Source organism: Trichosurus vulpecula, chromosome 3 (genome assembly GCF_011100635.1).
Source record: "Trichosurus vulpecula isolate mTriVul1 chromosome 3, mTriVul1.pri, whole genome shotgun sequence".
Lineage (NCBI taxonomy): Eukaryota > Metazoa > Chordata > Mammalia > Diprotodontia > Phalangeridae > Trichosurus > Trichosurus vulpecula.
In genome coordinates, this window is record NC_050575.1 from 212900648 (window position 1) to 212926680 (window position 26033).

Consider the following 26033-nt stretch of genomic DNA (forward strand, 5'->3'; position numbering starts at 1 on the left):
AACTCCAATCAAATGCCACCCCAGCTGCCACCTCCATCCCTAAGGAATGTAACAGAGCTTTAAAATGGTGCCCACCTGTCTTTCTTCTAACCTTCCTATTACACTGGCCCATCCAACACTGCTTTTAGCCACTCCTCAGGAAAGGTCATTGTTTTTTGTCTACAGAAAGCTCCTTTTTTGTTATTTTCATGTAATTTCCAAATTAGACATGGAGGCCCATCTCCTTTTTAGAATAGGTGACTTTTCCAGACGAATTATTTTATGTCCCCCAGAAAACAATGATACTTGCTTTATTTGCTAAAATTAACTTGAGAAGATGCTTTCAACATCATGGACAGTGATCCATCTACAGTTTCACAGGTCAATAAGAGGATATTTGGGGGATTTTTGTCCTGTTTTAATAGGACAGTCAACATCCCTAAAAACAACAGTCATCTAAATTATTTTGTTTAATAAAACAACAGTTTTGCACATCCTATTTTCCTCAACATCAAACACATGGCACAATAGAAAGTGTACTATTTCTGGAATTAGAAATGCCTAGGTTCAAATCCTGCCTCTGCTATGACCTATGTAACCTTAGGGAAGTCGCTTAATCTCCATAGACTTCAGTATCTTCATCTGTAAATTAAAGGGGTTGCTGTCCAGGGGAATGACTATAATTCCAGCTACTAGAAGGTTAAGGCTAGTAGATTGCCTGTATATTCAGGAGTTATGAGCTACAGTGGGCTAAACCCATCTGGTATCTGCACAGATAAACCTCTTGGAGCTGGGGTCCACCAGGTTGCCTAAGGAGAGAGAAACCAGACCAAGTTAGAAATAGAACAGGTCAAAGTAACTTGTATGGTCAAAGGTAGGATTGGGCTAGTAAGTGACTGCTGTACTTCCATAATGGGCAAGATAAGGAAAACCAGTCTCAAAAATAAATTGAATATCATTTTGAAAAGTGAGGCCATTAGATTAATGGGCTTTTGAGGTCCCTTCAAACTTTAACTCTGGGATCCTGTAATTCTCTATATGGTCAGCATGTTGCAGTGGATAGAAGGCTGGACTTGAGGTGAGGAAGACCCAGGTTCATATCCTCCCTCTGACACTTAACAACTGTATGATAATGGGCAAGTTACTTAATCTTGACCTTTCATTTCCTCATCTGTAAATTAGCAATAATAATAATATCTGTATTATCCACCTCATAAGGTTGATGTGAGGCTCAAATTCTTAGCATACATGAGAAACCCTTGGCCAATGTGAAAGCATGATCTGTGTACTAGCTACCACAAAATTAGCTATGGATTTTTTTGTGTGTTTTAACTATTTAGTCATAGATGGGGATTTTAAAAATACTTCTTTCAATCAAATCAGCATGAACTATTTAAAATATTGGGTTCTGCAAATGACTCAATCTTCACCTCCCTCTTCCTTTTTAAAAGTTACATGAATATGTTATTTCAAACATTATATGAATAGAAAATAGGCTCAGTGTTATGTAGTGAAAACAGTCCTGGACCCAAAGTCAGAAGACTCTGCTCTCATTTCTCAATCCATTGATCAGCAAGCTTTTACTAACACCTACTGTGTTCCAAGTGGTGTGTGAAGCATGGGAGATTCAAAGACAAAGGCAAAAGTCCTTTGCCTTAAAGAGCTTACTTTACCTAAAGAGCTTATTAGGGGGACAACATGTTACACATGAGCAAATACTGGATATGGGTAAAATAAATCCACAGCGAACACAGGGGGCAGAAACAACTGTGGTAAAGGCCTCTGGAAGAAGGTAGAATTTGAGCCACACCTAGAGGGAAGATAGAGGTTCCAAGAGAAAGAGGTGAGAAGGAAGAACATTCTGCTCATGCAGAAACACAGAGGTGAGAGACAGAATGTTGTAATCAGCCTTCCAAAGATAGATTGAAGCCTACTGGGAAGGGCTTCAAAGGATCAGCAAAGGAGTTTGTATTTTAACCTAAAGCAATCAAGAATCACTGAAATTTCTTAAGCAGAAAGTGACATGGGAAGACCTATGTTATAGGATTATCTTGGAAGGTATGGGAGGTGAATGAGTTATGGAAGAGATTAGCCTTGTGATCTTGGGTAAGTTATGTAAAAAATGTGAGCCTTGGTTCCTTTATCTAGAAAGTGGGGATAATGCTAATTGTACTGCTTGTCTCACAAGGGTGTTATAAGAAAAGTATCTCTTACATTGTAAAATACCATATAAATACGTGCTATTAGTATATTACGTTACAATATATTATATTATATTACATTATATTATATTATATATTAGCTATTATTATTATTATTTATTCCCTGAATATTTGTGTCTTTATACAGAGAGGTATTTTTCTGCTTTTGAAAATGAACAATATTTAATAATCTCATTTAAAATGTCTTAAATCAATATTTTTATTTTCTTTGAAAAATTGATTCTTTTAAACCAAACATCCCTATAGTTGCTACTGTGTGTCCCATTAAAATTATTGCGCAGTAAAAAGAGCACGTAACTTGGAGTCCAGCAAGGCATTTTGGCAGAAGCTAACTGTGACTTTGGGCCTCAGTTTCTTCATTTATAACATGCAGGGTTCAACTAGATGACTTCCAAGATTCCCTCCGTTTTAGATCTATGATTCCACAATCTCCCAGGTCCTATCCTTTCCCCATCCCTCTTGCTATTCTTGGAGAATCACTAAAACCCATTCTTGCATCTCCTACAGCTGCCTCGAACCTTCATCAACATTGTAGAAGTGATGGAGCTGGTTGGTCTGCGCCAGATACGAGGGGAAGAATGTGAAGCGACAACTGAGTAAGTGGCCAAACATATCTTCAGCAAGTCCCTAAGCTAGTAGAGTTCAGAGGAAAGTGAGACAGGAAACCACTCGGGGAGGAGATTGGTGGAAATCAGCACCTTCTTCATGGTGAATATGTCAGCTTCTTGGGTGAGACAAAGACAGACCGGGGACCAGATGACCTGGACTAGAGCTTGGTGGAATCCTTTAACTCACAGCTTTTTATTCCATAGATCAGTTTGCCCTTGCTTCGGACGTTTCCGGGATAATTCGCCTGAATTGCAAGAAATGAAGAACATTAATGGACAATTCCAGGTAAGCTTCCAAACTATTTTTTTCACTGTGTTTTTTTTCCTTTTTTCTGTCCCAAGAATGAACAATTTCTTAATCGTATGAGGAAAGACCCAAGTTATCTGTCCAAGAAATATTTTTTGAGAGCAGGCTCATCCTCAAGGCAGCATGAAAGGACGAGGCTGGGTCTGGAGTCAGAGAACCTGGCTGAAAATTGTAAGGCAGCTCTTTGCTGGTACTGTGTGATTCTGAACAAGTGACTTAACCTCTCTGGGCCTCAGTCCCTTCCAACGTAAAGTGAAGAGATTGGACTATACAGGAGTGGGGAACCTGCAGCCTCAAGGCCACATGTGGCTCTCTAGGTCCTCAAGTGCAGCCCTTTGACTGAATCCAGATTTCACAGAACAAATCCCCTCAATAAAAGGATTTGTTCTGTCAAACTTGGATTCAGTCAAAAGGCCACACTCACGGACCTAGAAGGCCACATGTGGCTTTAAGGCCCCAGGTTCCCCATCCCTGGACTAGAATATCTCCAAGGTTCTCTTCAGCTCTGAAACTTTGATTCTAGCAAGGGTGAGGTCTGGCCAATGATACTACACATGTGCCCCTAACACCCATCAGGTGAAACCTGGTTAAAGTGGCAGATTTGAAAGGAAATCCTACTCCCCTCTTCACTTGTTGCTCTCCCAACTGTTCAGTTAAGCTAAGTTAGGTTCGGATTTGGATTCACGCTGGCAATAAGGCACACTCCTGAGAGAACATGGTTTTTATTGAAAGACAGGGGATATACTCTAACAAACACAGTTAACACAACAAAGACAAAGACACAAACAACATAGATTTATCACCTCTTTGTTCGGGCCTGTCTCCTAGTGTATTCCATTCTTTGGGCCCATTAGCCAGAGAGTGATGTCTGAGAGGTTAATGTCTGATTCTTTATTCTGGAAAGTCTTAAAGGTCTTTGCAAGAAAGAAAGGGGGAAAGGAATGTCTGATATTCCAAACCAGAGTCTTGCAAGGGAGGATGGGGGGAAGAAAGAAAAGCCGGGCTTACACTATAATATGGAAGATCTTCTGTAATGATTTATCATTCACTGACCTAAATAATTAATTAAAAAATCTTCATCTGTACTTGGTATATAATTTGTACATGTTGCAAAGGAAAGTAGCGGGTTACAGTGATCAGGGAGCCTGCTTCTAAGTAAGGTACACCCGGTTCATACCCCACCTTTGATAGACACATGCTGGCAGTGAACTCTCCCTGGCTTCTTCCTGGAGGAAGAGCAGTTTCCTCCCTAGGGAGTAGTTACCTATACAAATGAGTCTCATGTCTGGAACAAATACATGTTTATGTATATATTAATTATTAATTATGTTATAATTAGATACCATATTAATTAAATAGAACATATAAGTTCCTTTGAGGGCAAAGACTTTTTTCATATTCATCTTTGTAAACCTGACATTTAAAGTGTTGAACTTGGAGTCAGGGAGACCTGAGTTCAAATGCTGCCTCAGGTACTTACCCACTGTGTGACCCTGGGAAAATCACTTAACCTTTCTCAGGCTCAGGTTCCTCATCTGTAAAATGAGGATAATAATAAGAACCTACTTCACAAAGTTTTTGTGACAATCAGATGATATAATACAGAGGCATCAAATATATATCCAATAGGCCGCTCCCAAGTATGGCCAGAATGACATTAAAATATAATTGGCAAATATTTAACAAAATAAATAAAATTATAATTGAACATAGACAATGTTACTATGTGGTTTTCTAAGTCAAAATGTAGCCCACAGGGATCATCCTGTATGGTTTAGTGGGCCCTGTTTCTATTTGAGTTTGACACTACTGATGTAATATACAGAGAATTTGGCAAACCTTAAAACATTATATAAATGTTAGCTTTTATGATGAAGATGATTGTGGAATGGATGGAAGGAGAGGACACAAAGATGTCTTGGAATGATACTAATGTAGCTTGATAAGTATACAAGGGAAAGGGTGGGGATAGCCAGGCTGTCTCCATCCTTCGCTTCCCTTTCCTGCTTATTGCCTTAAAAGAAGTCTCAGATATTTGGGGCACCAGCTAGTCAAGCTCCTCCTTCCCAGTCTGTTGCCTGCCTGTAGCTCCAGCCCAGGCTTACTCCCCTCAAAGCACAGAGGCCAACGATGATCCTAATGGAGTGAAAAACATTAGTTACCAACATGAACCCAGGATGATACAGCAATTAAATCTCTTATCTCATCCAGCACCACTCCCCACTGTCCCATCATCACATGGTCCATCTCTCACCCAGGGATGTGGGTAAGAAATAGATATTTATGTTACTGCTCGTCCTTGGTCTTTTAAAATTTTTTTTAATTTATTATTTTAAACTTAACAAATATTAGCAAAGTTCAATGTTTCTATACATAAAGAATAGAAAAGAAAATTATATTTGAAACTGTGCACTTCTATTATGTACAGTTTTAAAGTTATATATTAAATTTAACATACTAGAATAAATCCTTCCCTGCTGCTTACACCCCCTCCTGAACTTCCTTCTGCTCTTTTGTGTGTTTTAAAATGCTTCCTTGATACACTTTTCTTACATCACTCTCACTATTCCTCAACTCCCCTCATTTCAAATAAAAGATCTCTTGTGACCAATAATTATGAAACAAAACACCAAATCAGCAAATTGACTATATCTGTACATATATATGTCTTTTACTGCACCTCTGGTCCATCACCCCTCTGTGAACATAGTTGGGTGGGGGGAGGCAGAATGTGTTTTGTCACTAGTCTTCTGAAGCCATGATTGGTCACTGCATGGATCAGAATGCTAAAGTCTGTCAAAGTTGTTTTCTTTTACATTATGGTGATCATCACATAAATTATTTTCTTAGTTCTGCTCACTTCATTCTGTGAATTCATTGAAGGTTCCTTCCAAGCTTGCTTTGAATCTGTTATATTCATTATTTCTAACAGTGAAATCACAACAACAACAATAATAAGATAGTATTTACATAGCACTTCAAGGTTTACAAAGTGATTTACACATTTTTGGTCATGGAGACTATACTGATATATCACTAAGGGAACATTCATGACCTCAAAGAGGACCATGAGCATTCCTGAATGGTTTGGAATCACAGAATATAATGAATTCTCTAGGCAGAAGGCAGAGGAAGTATAACATTTATTTAGACTCCAAAGGATCAGACCAAAGGACCAATGCCCCCAATTGGATATCATGGCAACAACATTCCAGAACCAATAAGCCCACCTCACTATAGTAACAAGGAGGTTACAAACAGAATATTATAGCAGCAAACCAGACCATACTCGTGCTTCCCCTCGATGCTAGGGCCCTCCTATAAGAAGATCTCTCACCAATCCTAAGTCCCCACTCAACGCTCTCTCTCCTGTGGGCTCTACTGACTCCACATTCTGAAACTCCCTCTTGCATTCAGCACTCTCTACTTTGCAGCATCTAAGGCAGATGCCATTATTATTACAATTTTACAGATTAGGTTGATAGGTTAGATGACTTGCTCAGGGTCACGCAGCTGAGGCAGGATTTAAATCTGTTCAGCCATTCTTCAATCGATGGATACTCCCACCCCATTTCCAACTATTTGCTACAGTACAACAGACAACACTATCGTAAATATTTTTGTGCATATGGGTCCTTTCCCTCTGTTTTTTGACATCTTTGAACATATACCTAGCAGTGGTACTGCTTGGTCAAAGAGTATGTACTTTTTTGTGACTTTGGGGGTATAGCTACAATTTATTTTCCAAAATGGTTGGATTTTCATCCTTTTTTAAAAGCTGACAATAAGGTACCTTTGCCAACAAATCCCTCCCTTCTTTTCCTATTCCTCCTGATATCAACTTTCATTTATTTCTTAGCTAAATTGATGCAAGAGTCTCTACTGGGCTTTCTGCCTCTAGTCTCTTTCTTCTTCAAACTGTTCCCTGATATTGAATCATTACCATACCACTCCCCCCAACACCATTCTTAATTATGCCAATTCCCTACTTAAGAACTGACAATGGCTTTCTATTGCCCATTAGATCAAACATAGACTCAGTCTCGCTTGGTTCCAGGTCTTGTATCAATTGGCCTCATTCTATTTCTCCAGACCTATCTCCCATTCCATCTGATTCCTACTGGCTTCATACTTCCATACTTCTTTCCACATTCAATCATGCTGTTCCCCTCCTCTGTAATTTCTACCCCATTCCTCTCTGCAATCCCAAATTCTGCCACATCCAGCTCTAGTTTAGGCTTCATTATGAAGTCTTCCCTGACTAACCATATCTCATAAAAATTGGTGTTTTTTTCTTTTTCCCCATGTCAATCATAATCTGTACCACAGAGTATTGCACTTGGACCATGTTCTCTTGTTGCATATGCATATATTTTTATTATTTAAAAAAATACCTTTGGATGATCTTTTATTTTTATATCTATTAGTTCCCGTCCCCACCTCCAGACTGCACCCTTGGGGCAAAGAAAGATAATTTAGCAAAAACATCCAATAGAGAAACCTTCTGTAACAACATATATAATATTTTGTTCTAATAGTTACTCATCTCTCTGCCAATGATGATGGGATGTGTTTCATTATTGCTTCTCTTGGAGTTCCTCTGATTTTTCCATGACTCAGAATCTATCATCCTTTTTGTGATCTTCTTATATACCTTGTTGTCATCTCATATATGTGTTTCCTATCTCTTTTCCCCAACTAGACTGTAAGGTCCATGAGAACAAGAGTCAAGTAACATATTCTCCAGAGTTTCTAGGGCAAACACTCAATAAATGTTTCTTCAGTTCATTTCATTCCAAGGATCCATTCTTCAGTTGAAAGTTGATGTACTCTCTTCAGATAAGCCAGCAGGAGACAACCCCAAATCTGAGTTAAATCTAAACTGATGAACTTGCTCTAAATAACCCTATGTCTTTATCCCTTCATAAGACGAGAGCAAGGGCCAGAACAGTGGATATAACATCAGATTTTTTTCAATATATTAATTAATTTTGTTGAACATTTTTTTCTTCCTCTTTGTATCTTTCCTTTTTAAAATAAGGGATGACTTTCAGGGAGAGAAGAAGGGATGGGATTCAGTGGAAAACGTAGGCGGTGTAAAAACAAAAGATATCAATCAAATTCTATATTCTAAAAAAAGATCAAGGGTCACCATTTACAGGGACAACCAGGTCAGCTATACAGACCCAACTTTACAGAGGATTTATGGGATGGAAACCACAGTCCTTCTGCACTTGAATATTACCCTTGCCTTTACTTGCCTAGGGCAGATTGATAGTTGCTTCTATCAGCAAGCATTTATTAAGTACTGTACCAGCTGTATGCCAGACATTGCTCAGCACTGATATTGCAACTCAAAAAGTTTGACCAGTCTCTACGCTCAAAGAGCTTACATTCTACTAGGAGAAGACAACAAACCACAGATAAATAAAAGCCCCCACAGAAAAATACACAGGTCAGGGGAGGTGAGGGGCACTAACAACAGGGAGAATCAAAATCAAGAAAGACTCCTGGTAGGAGGTGGTATTTGAGCTAAACCTTGAGAAGAGCAAAGGTGGAGGTAAGGAGGAAGAGTATTCTAGGCACAAGAAGCAGTCAGATCCATGTTCTGCAGTAAAAGAACCTCTGACCAATGAGGTATTAGCAAGCAGAGCTCCCAGGTAACTGGCAGTGGACTTCAGGAAGATTCAGATGACCAGGAAAGTAACTGACATTTGGAGCCTCTTTCTCCCATTCCCAGAGTGGCAGTTCAATGATCACCTTCAGTCAACAATACATGGAACGGGAGGACTTCGCTGTGGTGGTGCAGCCATTCTTTCAAAACACTATAGTCCCATTTGATGATGTAAGTTGGGGGCTTTTTGGGAGTGGGGAGGGGTAGCCCTGTTCAAGTGTGTTATGTCACATGGGACTCTTTCTTCTCCAAAGAGTCCTCTCCTGACTGTGAAGTAGGCATGGGCATAGCATTTTCTGAATTGACTTCTCCTAGCCTCTCTGCAGAGTTGGAAATGATAGGAAGGAGGGGGTGGCAGTGGGAAATGTTTAGGCGAGGAGCTACCTAGCCAAACTCTTATGGTTATTGCTTTGAGCTATACTTAAACCATTACCCAAATGGGTGATCCCTCTCCAGGTAAAATTGTAGAAAAATGGGAAGGAAGAACCCAAATGGAATGCAAATGGTCAGCATTCAGACTAACTATTAAAAGAAAAACTTCAAAAATCCACATTTACTCTGCTTTGTCTAAGCATACATTGTTGATGGTTAAATTGGTTGGGCAGATCTTTCTCAGCTTCAAAGGTGAATAGGACAAAGGACCATTTCACCTTCAAGTATGAAGGTTTCTCTCTTTCCTGGAAGATAATCCCACTGTGTTTGCTCACAGAAAGGAAATCCAGACCTGAGCTTCTTCTCTGTGGATTGTTTCCACTTCTCTGAGAGGGGACATGCAGAGATGGCCATCGCCCTCTGGAACAACATGGTATGTGGTGGGAGGCATGGTCCAGCTTCACTGTGAACAGCTCCATGTTGAGAATGCTTTCCACTGCTTACAACACCTGCTCTGGCTTGTGGGGTCCCTTTCTTTCAAAAAACTTAATTTACTGTATAGCTAAGCTTATTTGTCCTCAAGAGTTTGTTTATTTGAAATACTGTAGCTCCATATTGGCAGCAGAGGCATGTGGAAAATGCAGTTTTCCCAGGTAGAAAGAGTCACTGAAGGATGCAGCTTCTGGAAGCTATGAAACTTTAGAGCTTGGAGGAAAGAGAGAGGCCCCAGAGCTGCTTCCCACAAGACTCCTTCATTTTGTGATCTTTCAGTCTCTGCTACCACCTGGGAAAACTGCATATCCCAGTAGCCCCTGCTTCTGTTAAAGGGCTATGATGCATATGTGGCCCAAGTCTACCTTTCTACAAGGCAAGCCTGAGAGTATCCCTGGTAAGATGAATTACTTTCCATTCTTTCTTTAAACATCCCCATTTCAAAACAGCTGAAGAAAAGCAGCAAGTTTCCAAGTCCACTCCCTTCTTCCTTTACTTTTCTTCTCACCTTCCTCCTTGTAAAAATTCTTTTTTTATTCCCTTTAATCCCCTTATTTACCCTCAGCAATCTCTTGTTGGCATAGATTTGAAAGCAGAGATCTACCTTCTCCATATTACATCAGAACATTGTGCTTCTACTGGGCTCTTCTTAATTCTTTGTACCTTCTACTGTGGAGATGGAGGGGTGGGGAGGAGAAAAAAGGAAAGTATCATATAAATCACAGAATATGTGCATACAGTGATCTCATATTCTTTTCATCCCATAGAATTTTGTATTCTTTTTGTATTTAGTCTAATTCATATTATCATTATCTATGTACATATCTTTTCATCTTTGTTAGATAATAAACTCTTTGAGGACATGGATCATTTTTAAAATATATATTATATCCTTCACAGTGTGGTATAGTAGGCAGAATATTAGCCTTAGAATCAAGAAAGTCTAGGTTGATATTCCATCTCTGACCACCTTATTAGCTATATAACCATGGGCAAGTCACAGTTTCTCTGAATCTCAAGTTTTATTAACTCTAAAATGTGGATATTTCTGATATTTAAAGGCTTTTTTTTGGCCTTGCTTAATATCCTCAGCATTTAATAACTCTTCTTTACTAACTGCCTGACTCCTTACAATCTGATCCCTACATTTTCATTCTTATTGTTTACTCCCCTGCGTGCACACTGTGGTCTAGGTAAAGTGGCCTTCTTACTGTTCTAACAGTGCTTTCCATGGCTTAACACTGGCCAGCCTAAATGCTGAGAAGACACTCTCCACCTTTTGGATTCCCTTATTTCCTACCAGATTCAGCTGTTTGTGACTACCTTTCTAAGGTTATCGTGTGTGTGTGTGTGTGTGTGTGTGTGTATGTGCGTATCTTGTGTGTCTATATTACATAGCCTATGAAAGCTCTGAAGAGCCCTATCTCAACTCCTATTCCCATTGACAAATCAAGTTCCTAGAGTTATTTTGGGTTCTAGGGTTCCGCCCAGAGGAGAGATTCTCTAATGTCATTGGCTCAAACCCACATTCCTGTGTATTCTCCCTTCCCCCAAATATTACCAGTTGAGAATCACTTAGTCATTCATCCTTAAGTGGCTTTTAGGAAAGGGCATTTACTAATTTACAATAAGAAACATTTTTTTAAAAAAACTCTTAAACCTACGAACTGCTGTGTCTATGAATATAACTGTATCTCCAACAAGTACATACAGATTCATGGAAAAGTATGTTCAAGCTTAGAGAAACCATGTGGCAAAACAATGACTTGCCACACCTTGCTGCCAGAAATCCTTTTCTCCCATTCATGGAGTACTTGAGAATTTCTCTGCAAGTGTAATAAATTTTTGACCATCAGACCTTGGCTCCCTATGCAGACATTGCTTCCAGCTGATCTGGGAATGAGGCTAGGACATCGGTTAGACAGATGGGAAATCCAGAATTTTATGTGTCCTTTGAAGTTGACATGGTCTATCCCTGCCTGAAACCAAGGCCTTTCCTCTGCAAGTGGTTCTCTCTCCAAGGATGTGTTGGAAAGACACACTTGCTTGAAGCTCTGGAAATCCTGCTTTCTCAACTTGGTTGACAATTTATAGATGATACCTGGAGCATGGCCAAGTTTTCTCAGCCAATCCAAACACAATACTTGTGTAATACATTCCAGTTGACTTAATTTAAGTTGACTTAATTTAAGGCCTATGATTGATTGAGATGTGTTTTTATCTAGTTAAGATATCAAGACTAAATTCGGTGAAGTAGTTTCAACTCCACCTTTATATTCTCCCTCCAGTTTTGATATTTGCTGTCTTCAGCAAATCTACTGGAATGTGTTTGGCAAAGATTAAATCCTGGCTATCTTCTTAGTGATTTCAGGATACTCTGCATTTTCTTTTTGGATACCTTCCCCAGTGGGGGCCCTCTCCATCATCCTGATCTATATCTTGCACTGGACCCAGATGGCCCCAGAGAAGAAAGTGAGGCTGGTGACTTTGCACAGCCCTCCCTCACTTAGATCAATTCACTTGCAAGTCATGGCATCACCTTCCTGATATCATGGTCCTCTTTGAGAACAAAGGACAAACATCAACAACACCACCTTCCCCAGAGCCTTGCCACTAAGAAGTCTTGGGAAAAGACTATGTGGTACAGGTCCTAACCAAATCAGTAATTCATATTCTCCCAGACTTTCGAATACATAATAATATAATTAAAATAGCCTTCCCCAACCACAAACAATAAAGAAAAGGAAAAGAAAATTAAATCTCCCCTCTCAAAGAAAAGGGCAGCTAGATAGTGGATAGATTGCCAGGTTTGCAGTCAGAAAGACTCATTTTCACAAGTTCAAATCTAGCCTCAGATACTTACTAGCTGTGTGACCCCGGGGAAATCATTTTGCCTTAGTTTCCTCATCTCTAAAATGAGCTGAAGAAGGAAATGGCAAACCACTCCAGTATCTTTGCCAAGAAAACCCCAAATGGAGTCGTGACTTTTAGGGCACCTAGCTTCCCTAGACATAGGTACAGATAGAGATATAGATTCATATATGTGGATATGTAGAAGGGAGAGAGACACAATTGTGTGTGTGTGTGTGTGTGTGTGTGTTAGACAGCTACTTAATGTATGAATTGGATAGGTACTATGCATGGACAATGAACTGGAACCAGAACTGAATCAGAAGGGGAGAGTAGGATGGATTACCTTTGGGCAATTGCATAGTGCTTTTAATGACCCCAAACTGCTCCCTTAAAAAAAGGCCCATCTTTTTGGCATCGACAGCTGATGGCATAGGGTTACAAGCCATGGAATATGACTTTAGTCAGATGTGACTAAAACAACTGAATAGCAAACTCAAAGGGAAAGCCTGATTTCTTACGTATCACAAAATTGATACCAAATAAAAATACAAAATAGTATACAATTGAGATTACTCCAACTTGATCAATTTAAACAAGTCATCACCATCAAAAAAATGGAAAGTGAATAAAAGGATATTGACACAGACTATCACTATTTCCCAGGAGATTTTTAGCAGATGATAAATCAATTACCACAGGGAGGAGATCAAAAGAACTTAGAAACTGCCATAGTCAACAAACATTTATGTCTTTGCCAACCAAAAATACACGACAGCCAAGGGCAACACTTGCTTTGAATATAGACTTACTTGTTTACAATTATTAATATCAAGAGAGGCATAAAACAATGAGACACATGCCCAGTAGGGATGTTTATCACTCTCATGAAAACTCTCCAGCACAAAGTACAAATTGAAGAACTTCCTTATAGATGGTGATATTCTACATATGATCTTGTTTACAAATAAGGATTATTCTGATTACTGCAAATCCTAGAACATTGCAGAGCCTACTAAATGAGATAAATAATCACTCAAAAGAGTCCATTCCAGGAAAAACTAAGTGGATGAAGAATACCTGTTGTTCGTACTCTACCAGTTGGATCGATAATTTATAGCTCTAATCCATGTATATATAATATTGCTCATAATTAGTATAATATAATAATGGCTAATATTTACATACTGCTTACTATGTGCCTGGCACTGTGCTGACTTTCTGATTAGTATCTCATTTGATCCAAATATTTGATTCTCCTTTATCTTCCCTGTTTTTTAGATGAGGAAACTGAAGCAAACAGAAGTTAAGTGATTTGTTCAGGATCATATAGCTAAGTGTCTAAGGACAGATTTGAACTCAGTTCTTCATGACTTTAGGCCTGGTACTCTATCCATTGCTCCACCTAGCTGCCCAAGATTTAGGCACAGATACAGATATTGAGCCATACATATGGATATAGAGAGAGAGTGACACACACACACACACAATATATATATATATGTATGTATGTATGTATGTCTATATATATATATATATATATATGTATGTATGTATGTATGTCTATATATATATATATATATATATGTGTGTATTATATGTGTGTATATTGGATAGATACTATGCATGGACAATGAACTGGCACCAGAACTGAATCGGGAAGGGAGAGCAGGATGGATTACCTTTGTGAAATTACATAGTGCTTTTAATGACCCCAAGCTTCTCCCTAAAACAAAGGCTCATCTTTTTGACATCAATAGTCAAAGCCATGTGATTCCAAGTTGTGGAATATCCTTGACACTAAAAATTAAAGCTGTGAGTCACCCAAACAACAATGAAGGAAGAGGTACATGGTAGATGTGAGCAAGCTACAACATGTTCCCAAGGAGAAACAGTCAGAAAAGTGGTGTAAAGGAGATTGTCAGAGAAATACACAACCAGAAATTGAGGTTGGCCATTCCTGTAATGAAAGCAAGGGACAAGTGATGGATAACCGTCATGCTCCATCTGTGTTCGCATGATTTTAAGACGTGTAGTGGAAAGCCAGGTTCGAAGTCAGAAAGACGCCTCTTCCTGCGTTCAAATCCAGCCTCAGACACTTACTAACTGTGTGACCCTGGGCAAGTCGCTTTGCCTCAGTTTCGTCATCTGTAAAATGAGCTGGAGAAGGAAATGACAAACCACTCCAGTATCTTTGCCAAGAAAACCCCAAATGGAGTCTCAACTTTTAGTGCAAGTCAGGTGACCTCCTCCTCCCCCTAGGCTGGACTGACAGGAGAACACGGATCAGTCATACAAGATGAGACAGTATGAATGGACTGTGACCTGCATCACTGAAGGGAATACCCATACCGATGAGATTACGTATTCCTCCAAGAGTTCAACTCATGCATGAATTGCATGTAGTAAGCACTTAAGCAGTTTGGGGTTTGGTGAGTTTTTGTATGTGTTTTTTTTTTAAACAAATGAATGAATGAATGATGGAATGACTGGACTGAGGACTTCACAAATATTTGGTTCATGGTCAGCAGCTGTGTGACTTCATGGACATTCTTATCTTCTCAATTTCTTTATTTTCATTGCTTTATCTACTCCAATAGACATATCCCCAATGGGAACACTGACTATAATTATGTAGTGCTGTCTCCTATTTTTCACAAGGCAGCTGATAACGCCTTGTGTTCTCGAACAGAAAAGTAAAATCTCTTCCTTGTCCAAAGCCTTCCTTTCATCTGGCCTCAAGCGTAAGCTGATCCTTTCACCTGTTGAGTACATCCTGTCATCTTTTCCCATAGTAACTAAGCAGCCTGCAATCTTATCTTCCCCTTTTTGTATTTTCGGGTCTCATGGATGGCGATGATGCATGCCAGACGTTACTGTATCCCCACATCTGTCAGCCCTGTACTTCTGTCTCATAGTTTGCCTGGCTGACTCATAACACAGGCTTTCTCTTTGGCTTTACAATTGTGCCTTCTCCAGCAGCCTTTTCATGTGTGAATAAAACATCCACAGTCTGACATCAGCTGCAGCCCAAGAGCGGAGAAACAAGACGGCACAGGAGAATGAATGGCAGGGCCTCTGTATTCTCGGGTCAGCTCAGCCACTAACAGGGGATTGTGGCCAAGGGCGAGTATTATCTCAGTCTGCCCTGGTGGTGCTACCACAAAAATCAGCCTGCCCTGCACACTTCTTTTATCCAAATATTTTTTCCAAGGGGTGTTATGATGTCATTTAAACATCATCCCACTTAGAAGACTGACGCCATTCCTTCAGCCCTGGGAGCCAAATTACCGTCAGGATATCTCTGAGTCACCAACAGTTTATGTTATCACCAGCATTTTCATAATCCAGTCCACTGGGTGCTTAGCTTTCTCCCCCAAATCTGTTTTGGATGACCATTTCTGCTTCAACAACCAATTTGTCTTCTTTCCTTTAAGGATGCTTTACCCTATTTTGTTCTTCCTTTCCATCTCTTGGGAACTTAGGGAAATCAAAATATTCAAGCACCAGAACCACTTTTTTCCTCCTCCTCCTTTTTTCCTCCCTCCAGTTTCCTTTCCTGCTGATTTCCCATCATAAATTGTTTTTAGAGGAAGATTACATTGGTACTCTTTAAAAAAATATTTTATTTCCCTCCCAATTACACGTAAAAATGATTTTTAACATTCACTTTTTTTAAAGTTTTGAGTTCCAAATTCTACCTCTCCCTCCATTCCCTCGCCCCTCCCTGAGATGGTAACAATCTGAGATAGGTTATACGTGTGCAATTATTACATTGGTACTTTAACAAAAATTAACAATGCTACCTTTTTCAATACCACCCTTTCCCTTCCCCCAGAATAAACTGTATCTCACAGCAAAGATGTGAACTTAAAACAAATAAACTGCAACACTCACTATATCTGGCAGCCTATGCCTCATTCTCTCCTAGTGGAGTCCACCCCTGACTCTGGAGTGAGGGGACTGGCTTCAAATCCTGTTTTCAATGCTCTTTGTCAACCTCTATGGGACTCAGTTTCCTCATCTGTAAAGTGAGGAGGTTGGAGTATTTCCATATGATCATTTGGCCAACCTCTTTTCTAAGAGAGCTATATTTTATCATCAGTTGTCTAGAGCCTCTATTGGTCATTGCTCAATTATTCATTCTCTCCTCATCCTTTATAGGATTTAGAGCAAGAACCCTAGGGATCATCTATTCTGAACTTCTCATGCTACACCTGCCCATAAAGGTTAAGTAATTTGCCTAAGGTCACATACCAGGAATTTTACTCCCCATCTCTGGTTTTTCCACTCCTCTTTTGAGATTTGTCATCACAGTAATACTTGACCATAAAGAGCCCTTAACATACATCATCACCCTCATTCCTCACCGCAACCCTTTGAAGGTAAGCCACAGATGTCCCAAGTGTGAGCAAGGCTGTCCTGGATATTTACTTCCTGGACTGGACAGCAACAACCAGGCTAACAGTTCTGCTTCCTCAGAGCCACATTTATTCCTTCTTGCAGAGGGAGAAGTAATTGGTGTAGCATACTGGACTTGGAGACAGGAAATCTGGACTCTCTCATCCTGGCTCTGAAATTTACTTGTTCTGTGACCATGGCCACTTTGTTTAACCTCTTAGTTCTTATCTAGAAAACAGAGATGATAATCCTGGTATTTTCACCTCACTGGGCTTAGAGGTAGGCAGGAAAGCTCTTCACAAACTTTAAACCATTAGCAAATGTGACTTCTTACATTATCCCCGACCCTAGTCCATCAAGGACCTGGTACTGCTGGGCTAGGACATGCCCTTCTTTTCCCCAGGAGACAATGTTCCTCCCACCCATCGCCTTCCTTTTGGAAGAGAAGATAAAGCCGAACGTTTTCATTCTAGATCTGCCCAGAGATAAAATGATAGAATCTTACAAACTACTTGATGTTCTCTCCTTCCTTATATTTCACCCCACCCCCAACCCTGCCAAATGCCATATGCTTTATTTTTTTAATTTTCTTTTTTATTTATGTGACATTTTGAATTCCAAGCTGTCTCCCTCCTTTCCTTCCAACCCTACATTAGAGAAGGCCAACATCTACCACAGATATATGTGGAACCATACACTACATACTTCCATATATCAATTCTTTATATGGAGATGGATAGCACTTTCCTTCATAAATGGTTGATATGAATGATCATATTACTCAGAATAGCTGAACAATATTGCTGCTACTATATACAACAATCGCTTGATTATACTTACTTCACTTTGCATTATTTCATGAAGGTCTTTTCATGCCATTTCTTACAGCACAGTAACATTCCATTATAATCAAATACCACAACTTATTCAGTCATTCCCCAATTGATGGGTATCCCCTCATTTCCAGTTCTTTGCCACCGTAAAGAGAGCTGCTATAAACATTTTAGAACATAAAGGTTCTTTTCCTTTTTCCCTGATCACCTTGGGAAACAGACCTAAGAGTGGTATTGCTAGGTCATAGTTCTATAATTCTTTGGACATAATTCTAAATTGCTCTCCAAAATGGATCAGTTCACAGTTTCACCATCAGTGTATTAGTGACCCAATTTTTACACATTCCCTCCAGCATTTGTCATTTTCCTTTCTATCTTTTTAGCCAACTTTGTAGGTATAAAATCTCTCAGAATTGTTTTCATATGCATTCCTCTAATCAATAATGATATAGATGATTTTCATATGACTATATATAGTTTTGATTTCTTCCTTCAAAAATTCCCTGTTCATATCCTTTGGCCAATTGTCAATTGGGGAATGACTTACATTCTTATAAATTTGACACCATTCTCTATATATTTGAAATATGAGACCTTTATCCTAGAAACTGGCTGTAAAATTTTTTCCCCAATTTTTTTCTTTCCTTCTAAGCTTGGTTACTTTGATTTTATTTATACAAAAACTTTTTAGTTTAATATAATCAAAATTATCCATTTTATGTCATACAATGCTATCTCTTGTTTATCCATAATTTCTTCTCTTATCCTCTAATTAACTTATGATATTTCCCTTTATGTCTAGGTCATATATCCATTTTGACCTTAACATGGCAAATATTGGTCTGTACCTAGTTTCTGCCAGACTGCTTTCTAGTTTCCCAGCAATTTTTCCCAAATACTGAGTTCTCATTCCAAAAGTTTAGATCTTTGTGTCTGTCAAACACAAGATTATTATAATAATTTACTATTGTGTATTATAGATCTACTCTATTCCACTTAACCACCATTCTCTTTCTTAGCCAGTACCAGATAGTTTTGATAATTTCTGCCTTATAATACAGTTTAAGATCTGGAACTGCTAGGCCTTCCTTTACATTTTTTTTTATTAATTCCTTTGATATTCTTGACCTTTTGTTCTTCCAAATGAATTTTATTATTATTTTTTTCTAAATCAATAAAATAATTTTTGGTAGTTTAATTGGGATGGCACTGAGTAAGTAGATTAGTTTAGGTAGAAGCCATATGCTTTATAAGAGTTTTATAAAGCCAGAAAGAAACTTGATCTCTATCCCAGAAACCTCATTTTACAGATGGAGACACTGAGGCCCAGAGGAATGAAGTGGTTTACTCAAGATAAGTCAACTCTTTAAAGGAAAAGGTGGGACTATAATAATTATGAGACCTAGCAACCCTATGACATAGGTATCACAGGCATTATGATCCCTATTTTGCAGATGAGAAACCGAGGTTAAGAGGTTTAACCTGCCTATGGTCACGCAGCTGTTAAGTATCAAACTTCTTCTCACTCCAAGTCCAGCATTTTCCCCACACTACCAAGCTCTTCTAGATTCCCAGGCTTCTGGACACCCAGACTGATGTTGTTGCCAATATGGCACATTTCTTTCTACAGAACTAAAGTGACATCAAATTCCTTCATTCTGGAACGACTCAAATTTACCCCTTGAATTCATATTTAATAATTATCATGCCAGTCCATAGCATCATTTCAATTTTTGGTTTATGCCCCTGGTGTACCATAGTGTGGCAATGATGTGTCAATTCTACCCTCTTCTCTTTAGGATCCAGTGTAACTTCTATCTTGTTCCTAATGTGGCCCAATGGATAGAGCACTGGCCTTGAAGTCAAGTTCAAGTATGACCTCAAATACTTACTAGCTATATGACCATGGGAAAGTCACTCAGTCTCAGTCTGCCTCAGTCTCTTCATCTATAAAATGGCGATACTAATAGCCCCTCCCCCGAAGGTTATGATGCTAATAACCTATGATGCATAACCTAATATTTGTAAAGCACTTTACCAATCTTAATGTGCTATGTAAATATTAGTTATTGTTTTTGTGTTCTTGTTATCTTTCCCTGAGACCATTACTAAAGAGGAAAGAGCATTCCCTCTTTGTTCTTCTCCCAAATCTTCCTTCTTTAACATCTCCTTTTCCTGGCCTTGAGTCTCTTCTTTCTGCTCTCAGTACCTCTGGTGCGAGGGCTTGCTGAGCCCTTTCCAGCCCTGCTCATCCACCTTTGGTGTCCACCTGGCATTCAGCTCTCACCTGTGACTCCAAGAAAGTGTAGCATGTTACATCGTTAAGGCAGAATTCATGATGTCAAAGATAACCGTGAATGTGCCTGAATGGTCCAGAATTGCAGGATATAAGGAATTCTCTAAGTAGAAGGCAGAGGAGTTGCATTTATCGAAGCTCAAAAATAGCAGACCCACGGACCAGTGTCCCCAATTCAACATCCTGGCAAGAACCTTCCAAGACCAGTATGCCCATGTCACAATACTGACCAGGAGGCCACAGAAAGCAGCAAGCCAGGCCATACTGGTGCTTCCCCCCACCCCCAATGCCAGGGCCCTCCAGCAAGAAGACCGCCCACTGGCCTCAAGGCCCTGTTCAGCACTCTCTGGTCTCCAAGAGGGTCAGTCAGTCCTGCCTTTTCGTAGCACCTGCTGCTGTCACTGCCGCTTGTGCCGCAATCTCCAAGCTGTGTTCTAGCTAGCTTCCTCTCTCCTTCAGCTCTCCCCAACTGCTTCACCAACTGCCTCTTAGCTCTGCTCCAACTGTTCAGCAAGCTCCTCCCACCACAGGTTTCCATTGGCTCCGGTCCTAGCCACTCCCCCAGGACCCTGAGAGTCCCATCCCTAAAGCCCACTGAAATGGGCTGGGAAGATCTTCCCATTCACTGATTGCCTTTACACATATATAGTATCAACACCCTGGCAAACCTCAGCAGACAGGCTAAATGAGGTCGAGGGTGACTGACAGGCCTCAAACCTGTTGGTGAGTTAGGGAGAGGTCTACCCTAAGCATGTGAAAACTTCCCACAGTGGAATGGAGAGATGAGATGAGAACAATTTGTTCCAATGGCCATGAAGGCGACTGAAGCAGGTGCTGTGGAGCGCTTGGAGCTTAGTCAGATAGCAAAGATGCCAAGGTCATCCACTGCATTCCAGGCCATCACCGGTCATCTTGACTCCTGTCTTCATACTGGACTTTGATAACTTAGGAAGAGAGTGTGAGGTTGATGACTTTGCCCAGCTCTGCCTCACTTAAATCCAATTCATGGGCACTCCATGATGTCATTGGTCCTCCTTGAAAATGAAGGACAAACTACTCTCAACTAACAGTCAAGATTTGTTGCTTGCTTGCTTAAAAAAAATTGCAGCTCTCTATCCTGGGGGTGCCCCAGGACCTTTCCTCTTCGCTGTTGATTCTCTTCCACGTTAGCTTCCATGGACCTTCCTCTGACCTAAGCTACCACCAAAATCTTATTTTTTTTTAAATTTATTTATTTAACATATTTAGTTTTCAGCATTGATTTTCACAAGAGTTTGAATTTCGAATTTTCTCCCCATTTCTGCCCATGCCCCCACTCCAAGATGGCGTATATTCTGGTTGCCCTGTTCCCCAGTCAGCCCTCCCTTCTGTCAACCCACTCCCCTCCCATCCCCTTTTCCCTTCCTTTCTTGTAGGGCAAGATAAATTTCTATGCCCCATTGCCTGTGTATCTTATTTTCTAGTTGCATGCAAAAACTTTTTTTTTGTTTTTGAACATCTGTTTTTAAAACTTTGGGTTCCAAATTCTCTCCCCTCTTCCCTTCCCACCCACCCTCCCTAAGAAGGCAAGCAATTCAACATAGGCCACATGCATATCGTTATGTATAACCCTTCCACAATACTCATGTTGTGAAAGACTAACTATATTTTGTTCCTTCCTAACCTATCCCCCTTTCTACTTTCTTCCCTCTGTATCAACAATATGCCATTACATCCATGTATCAAATGGGTAGGCAACTGCTTTGTTCCCAGTTCAATGCTACCACACACAAAAAAATTAAAATATTGCTGTGGATATTTTGACAACTTCCTTTCTATAACATTTTTCTTGCAACAATCCTGTGAGGTGGTTAATGCCAGTGTGAATGATTCCAAGACCAGTCCACCATGCCCTCTGACCCATAGGAAAAAAATCTGCTTCTCTTTGAGAGGCTCAAAACAAAACAGGGAAGCAATTTTTATTCCTCCCCCACCACACCGAAAATGACTCCTCACACTTAGTTTTATTTTCACACAAGTATAATTTGGAGTTGATGGACTGGTTTCCAAGAATTCTCTCAAAGTATAAGTTTGAGTGTTGTATTGAGTCCCCCATTGTTTCTGCCTTTGGTGAGGGTTAGTGCCACTCCACCACCTTCTTCCCATTCTATCAGAGGCTAAATAAAGTATGTGTAGCGGGCCCACCCACTCTTTTCCCTCTGAGTCAGGCAGCTTTGGGAGTAAGTAGAATCAGTAGGATCAACTTTCTTTGTGCTGTTTCAGCTGGAACCAGTGGGCCGGAAGCAAACCTACAACAACTTTACCTACAGCCGGACAAAAGTCAAGTGTCCAACCTCTGTAAGTAATAGTCCACCCAGCTCTCACCCCGTATCTTCCTCCCCCTCCTCCCCACATCCCACATCCCTGTGTAACATCATCTTTCTTTACTGTCTGTCCAGGGGGGAAGGGCTTTCAGTTCCAAGTGCCCAAAGGCTCTTTGGCTAGACTCTTGATAAACTATAATCCAGGCCTTCTTAACTTGGGTCCAGAAACTTAAAAAAATTTTTTTGTTAACTGTATCATATCATAATTAGTTGCCTTAGTAACCCCATGTGTTTTATTTTGTTTATTTTAAAACATTATTCTGAGAAGGTCCACAAGTTTCCCTAGACTGCCAAAGGAGTCCCCATCTCAAAAAAAAAAAAAGGTCAAAACTCCCTGCTGCAGACTACGCCTTGTATCCCTAGCACCTATATGTCAGGCTTCATGTCAAGGGTCTGCCACATAGTAGGGCTTAATAAATGATTGTTGATTGGTTGGTCATGAGCAAAGTCCTCACCTGAGCTGCCACTCTCAACCCTTGAGAGGTTTCAGTAGCAATGTGAAATTCCAGAGTTGAGGGATGGGGATAGCAGCTGGCAGCAGAGGTGCATGGACCAGCATAAGAGCAAATGACACCCCCTTGGGCTGAGATCCCTTGGGATGACCCACGTCCTGGCATCTTCCCTGTCAGCATGTTCCACTTTCCCCATTAGAGCCTTTGTTTCCCCATGATTTCAGAGGAGGGAGTCAAGAAGAGGCACTAATTTTATTTTATTTTTTTAATTTAGTAATTTTTTTCTTTGTTTATTTTTTCTTTTAATTTTTTAAATTCATTTTTAGTTTTCAACATTCGTTTCCATAAGATTTTGAGTTACGAATTTTCTCCCCATCTCTACCCTCTCCCTACCCCAAGATGTCATGTATTCTGATTGCTCCTTTCCCCAGTCTGCCCTCCATTCTATCACCCCACTCCCTCCATCCCCTTTCCCCTTACTTTCTTGTAGGGCAAGATAGTTTCCTATACTCCATTGAGGCAATACTTTTAATATACTTTAAAAGGAGAGTCTGGCTGGAAAGTACTTAGAGATTCCAAGGCCAAGAAGTTTGTTACTAATGATCTCATGGGTGACCGGGGGGGGGGGCAGGAAAGACAGCAAGAAAATAAAGAATGCCCTTCCCCCAAATTCCTAATGTTACTTCCAGCAGTCCTGGGATTTCACTGAGGGAAGATTGAATATGAGGAACATAGCCAGGCTAGGATTTATTATAGGATCATAGATCAAAGCTAGGAGGATCCTTAGACATCATCTAATCTGATCTCATTTTATTGCTGAGGAATCTAAGGCAGACAGAGAAGTGACTTACCCAAGGTCACACAGCTAGTGAGTGTCTGAAGCAGAATGTGAACTCAGGTCCTCCTGATTCCAAGTCCAGCATTCTACCCACTCACTACCACCATGTTCTCTCCTGGAAGCCCTCCTCACTCCAAACCTTGGCTGACCAGCTCTGTTTTTTCTTACTAAAGACCTCAAGAAGTATCTTTAGCAAAGAGGACAGTAGAGACTCAGTTTCCTTATCTGTAAAATGGGGAGAGTAGACTAAATGTTTTCTAAGGTCCCTTCCAGCTCCACCCATGATACCATAAAGGTCTGGATGAGATAGGGCCATAGGGGAATGGGGGCCTACTTGTCTCTCTTCTCTTCCCCAAGGAGATTAGAAATAAACTAAGTCATCAGCACCCTCTCAAAGAGGAAAAAAAAGCACATCATAAGTTACAGACAGCTACCAAAACTTCTCAGGGCCATAGAGAGAAAAGGCTAAGTTTTCTATAGTCTAACTCAGCAGGCATTTGGGAAGGAGTGTTACCCAGAAGAAATGCTGGTGAGTCTCATGAACCACCAACTGCTTCAAGGAGCAGCCAGTGGTGACCAACCAGTACAGGTGGCCCAGGGACACGCAGCTACGATTCTACCCTCCTCCTTCCTTGATCGTCCTCCTCCTTCATTCTCCCCTCCCTAATCCTTCCTCTTCTCCCCTGACTTAACCCTGGGCAAGTTGCTTGCCTCTCTGGGCCTCAGTTTTCTCACCTGTAAAATAAGAAGGTTGACCTAGATGACCTCTGAAATCCCTTCCTGTTGTAAATCCTACGATTCTGTGACCCTCACTCTTATCCAGCCAAGCAAGCGAATGCCCCCAGAACAGGCTGGAGTTAAGTCCTTTTTGCTCCCTAAGATACTCAAGGAACAGAGCTACCAAGAACAGGGCCAAAAGGAGAATGATGTACCTGGAGTAAGAAGGCTGCCTCCGTTCCCAGTCCTCCCCATCTTTATGCCCAATTTTATAACTTATTTCAATTCAACATTTATTAAGCACTTATTATTCCAGCTGGGCTGTATCATCCATCTTCTCTAGCCCACTCTGATCCTCGGGTATGAATGAATGAATGAATGAATGAAAAATACACTTATTAAGCATGCACTCTGCACAAAGCATTGTGCTAAATGCTGGAGATACAAATCTCAAAGAGCAGGGAGACAATACAAGTTTGGGATTTGGGCTGCAGGGCTGATGTCAGTCTGGCTGATAAAACCCTAGCAGTTTCTGGTATTCAATCACTTGATGGTACTGGCACCTTTTCTGGATGTTCAATAGCCCTGACTGCTGAGGGGACAGGGGCTGCAGCATCTCGAGAGGCTAAAGATTCAACCTCTTGCCAGGTCAAAGTGTTGTTCCCTGGATGTTGGTCAGGCTGGAATTAGGGTCAGCAGTCAGAGGTGTAGGATGCTGCTGTTCATGGGACTTGGGGTGGAGGGGGTCAGAGTCCTGGGCTATCTCCACCTGAGTCTAATAGAGAAGGTGTTGGTCAAGGGGATGGTAGGGATTTGGCCTGCCTGACCTATGCCATTCCCTGTCTCTCCCTCAGGACATCTTGCTGCTCCAATCAAGCTAGCTTGCGTGCCCTTTCTTTATATGTACGTGTTCTCTCCCCAGGGTTGATTATAAGCTCCTTAAAGGGAAGGACTTTACTTTTTGCTTTTACTTTTTGCTTTTCTAGGCTCAGTGCTTTTAGCCCAGTTCGTGGCACAGAGTAAGCTCTCAATAAATGCTATTTGATTGAATAAATGTTAATTGGTTGATTGATAACTATTCTTGTGCACTCCTAATCCTCTGAACCCTGTTGTATGCTCATTCCACAGGACAACCCCTACTTCTATACCTTGCGGAACAGTGGGCTGCTTCAACAGGAAAAGGACAAGTCCTCCAGGGTCCCCTACTGGGCCGTGTTGCTGGCTGCTGCTGGTAGCTTCGTGGCTGGCGTAGTGCTGGTGCTGGTGTGGAGGACCAGGAAATGCTCCTGGCGGGAAGAGCGCTTATAAACCTCATGTCCACAGTCTTTTAAGCATCAACTCCTATTGGAGCTATCTCATATCAAACTCCTCCCCCAAAGGCACCCCATCACCAGGGTTCTCTCTACCTCAGCCATCCCTTGCCAACATCCAGATCATTAACTTCAATGTCTGGTGACCACTGGAGTCTTCAGGGAACAACACCAACATTCTGGGACTAGGTCTCCTGAAATCACCACTTTGCAAGCCAATCTAAAATAAAAGGCTAATTTTTTTTAATAAAGGCAAAAGAGCCTCCCTACTCTTGGATTAGCCTGATACAGAGCCTTGAATGAATGAAAACCATCTATT

General features: G+C 40.6%; 1 protein-coding gene across 1 annotated transcript in view; it reads left to right on the forward strand.

Moving 5' to 3' along the window:
- Positions 1-25735, forward strand: part of PLB1 (phospholipase B1) — a 191756-nt gene extending 166021 nt beyond the window's left edge. The window contains 7 exon segments of the mRNA XM_036749921.1: positions 2709-2797; positions 3014-3095; positions 8857-8961; positions 9500-9595; positions 22297-22371; positions 25533-25704; positions 25707-25735. Of these exon segments, the coding sequence (XP_036605816.1) occupies positions 2709-2797; positions 3014-3095; positions 8857-8961; positions 9500-9595; positions 22297-22371; positions 25533-25704; positions 25707-25735 (648 nt within the window).
- The last annotated feature ends 298 nt before the right edge of the window (positions 25736-26033 follow it).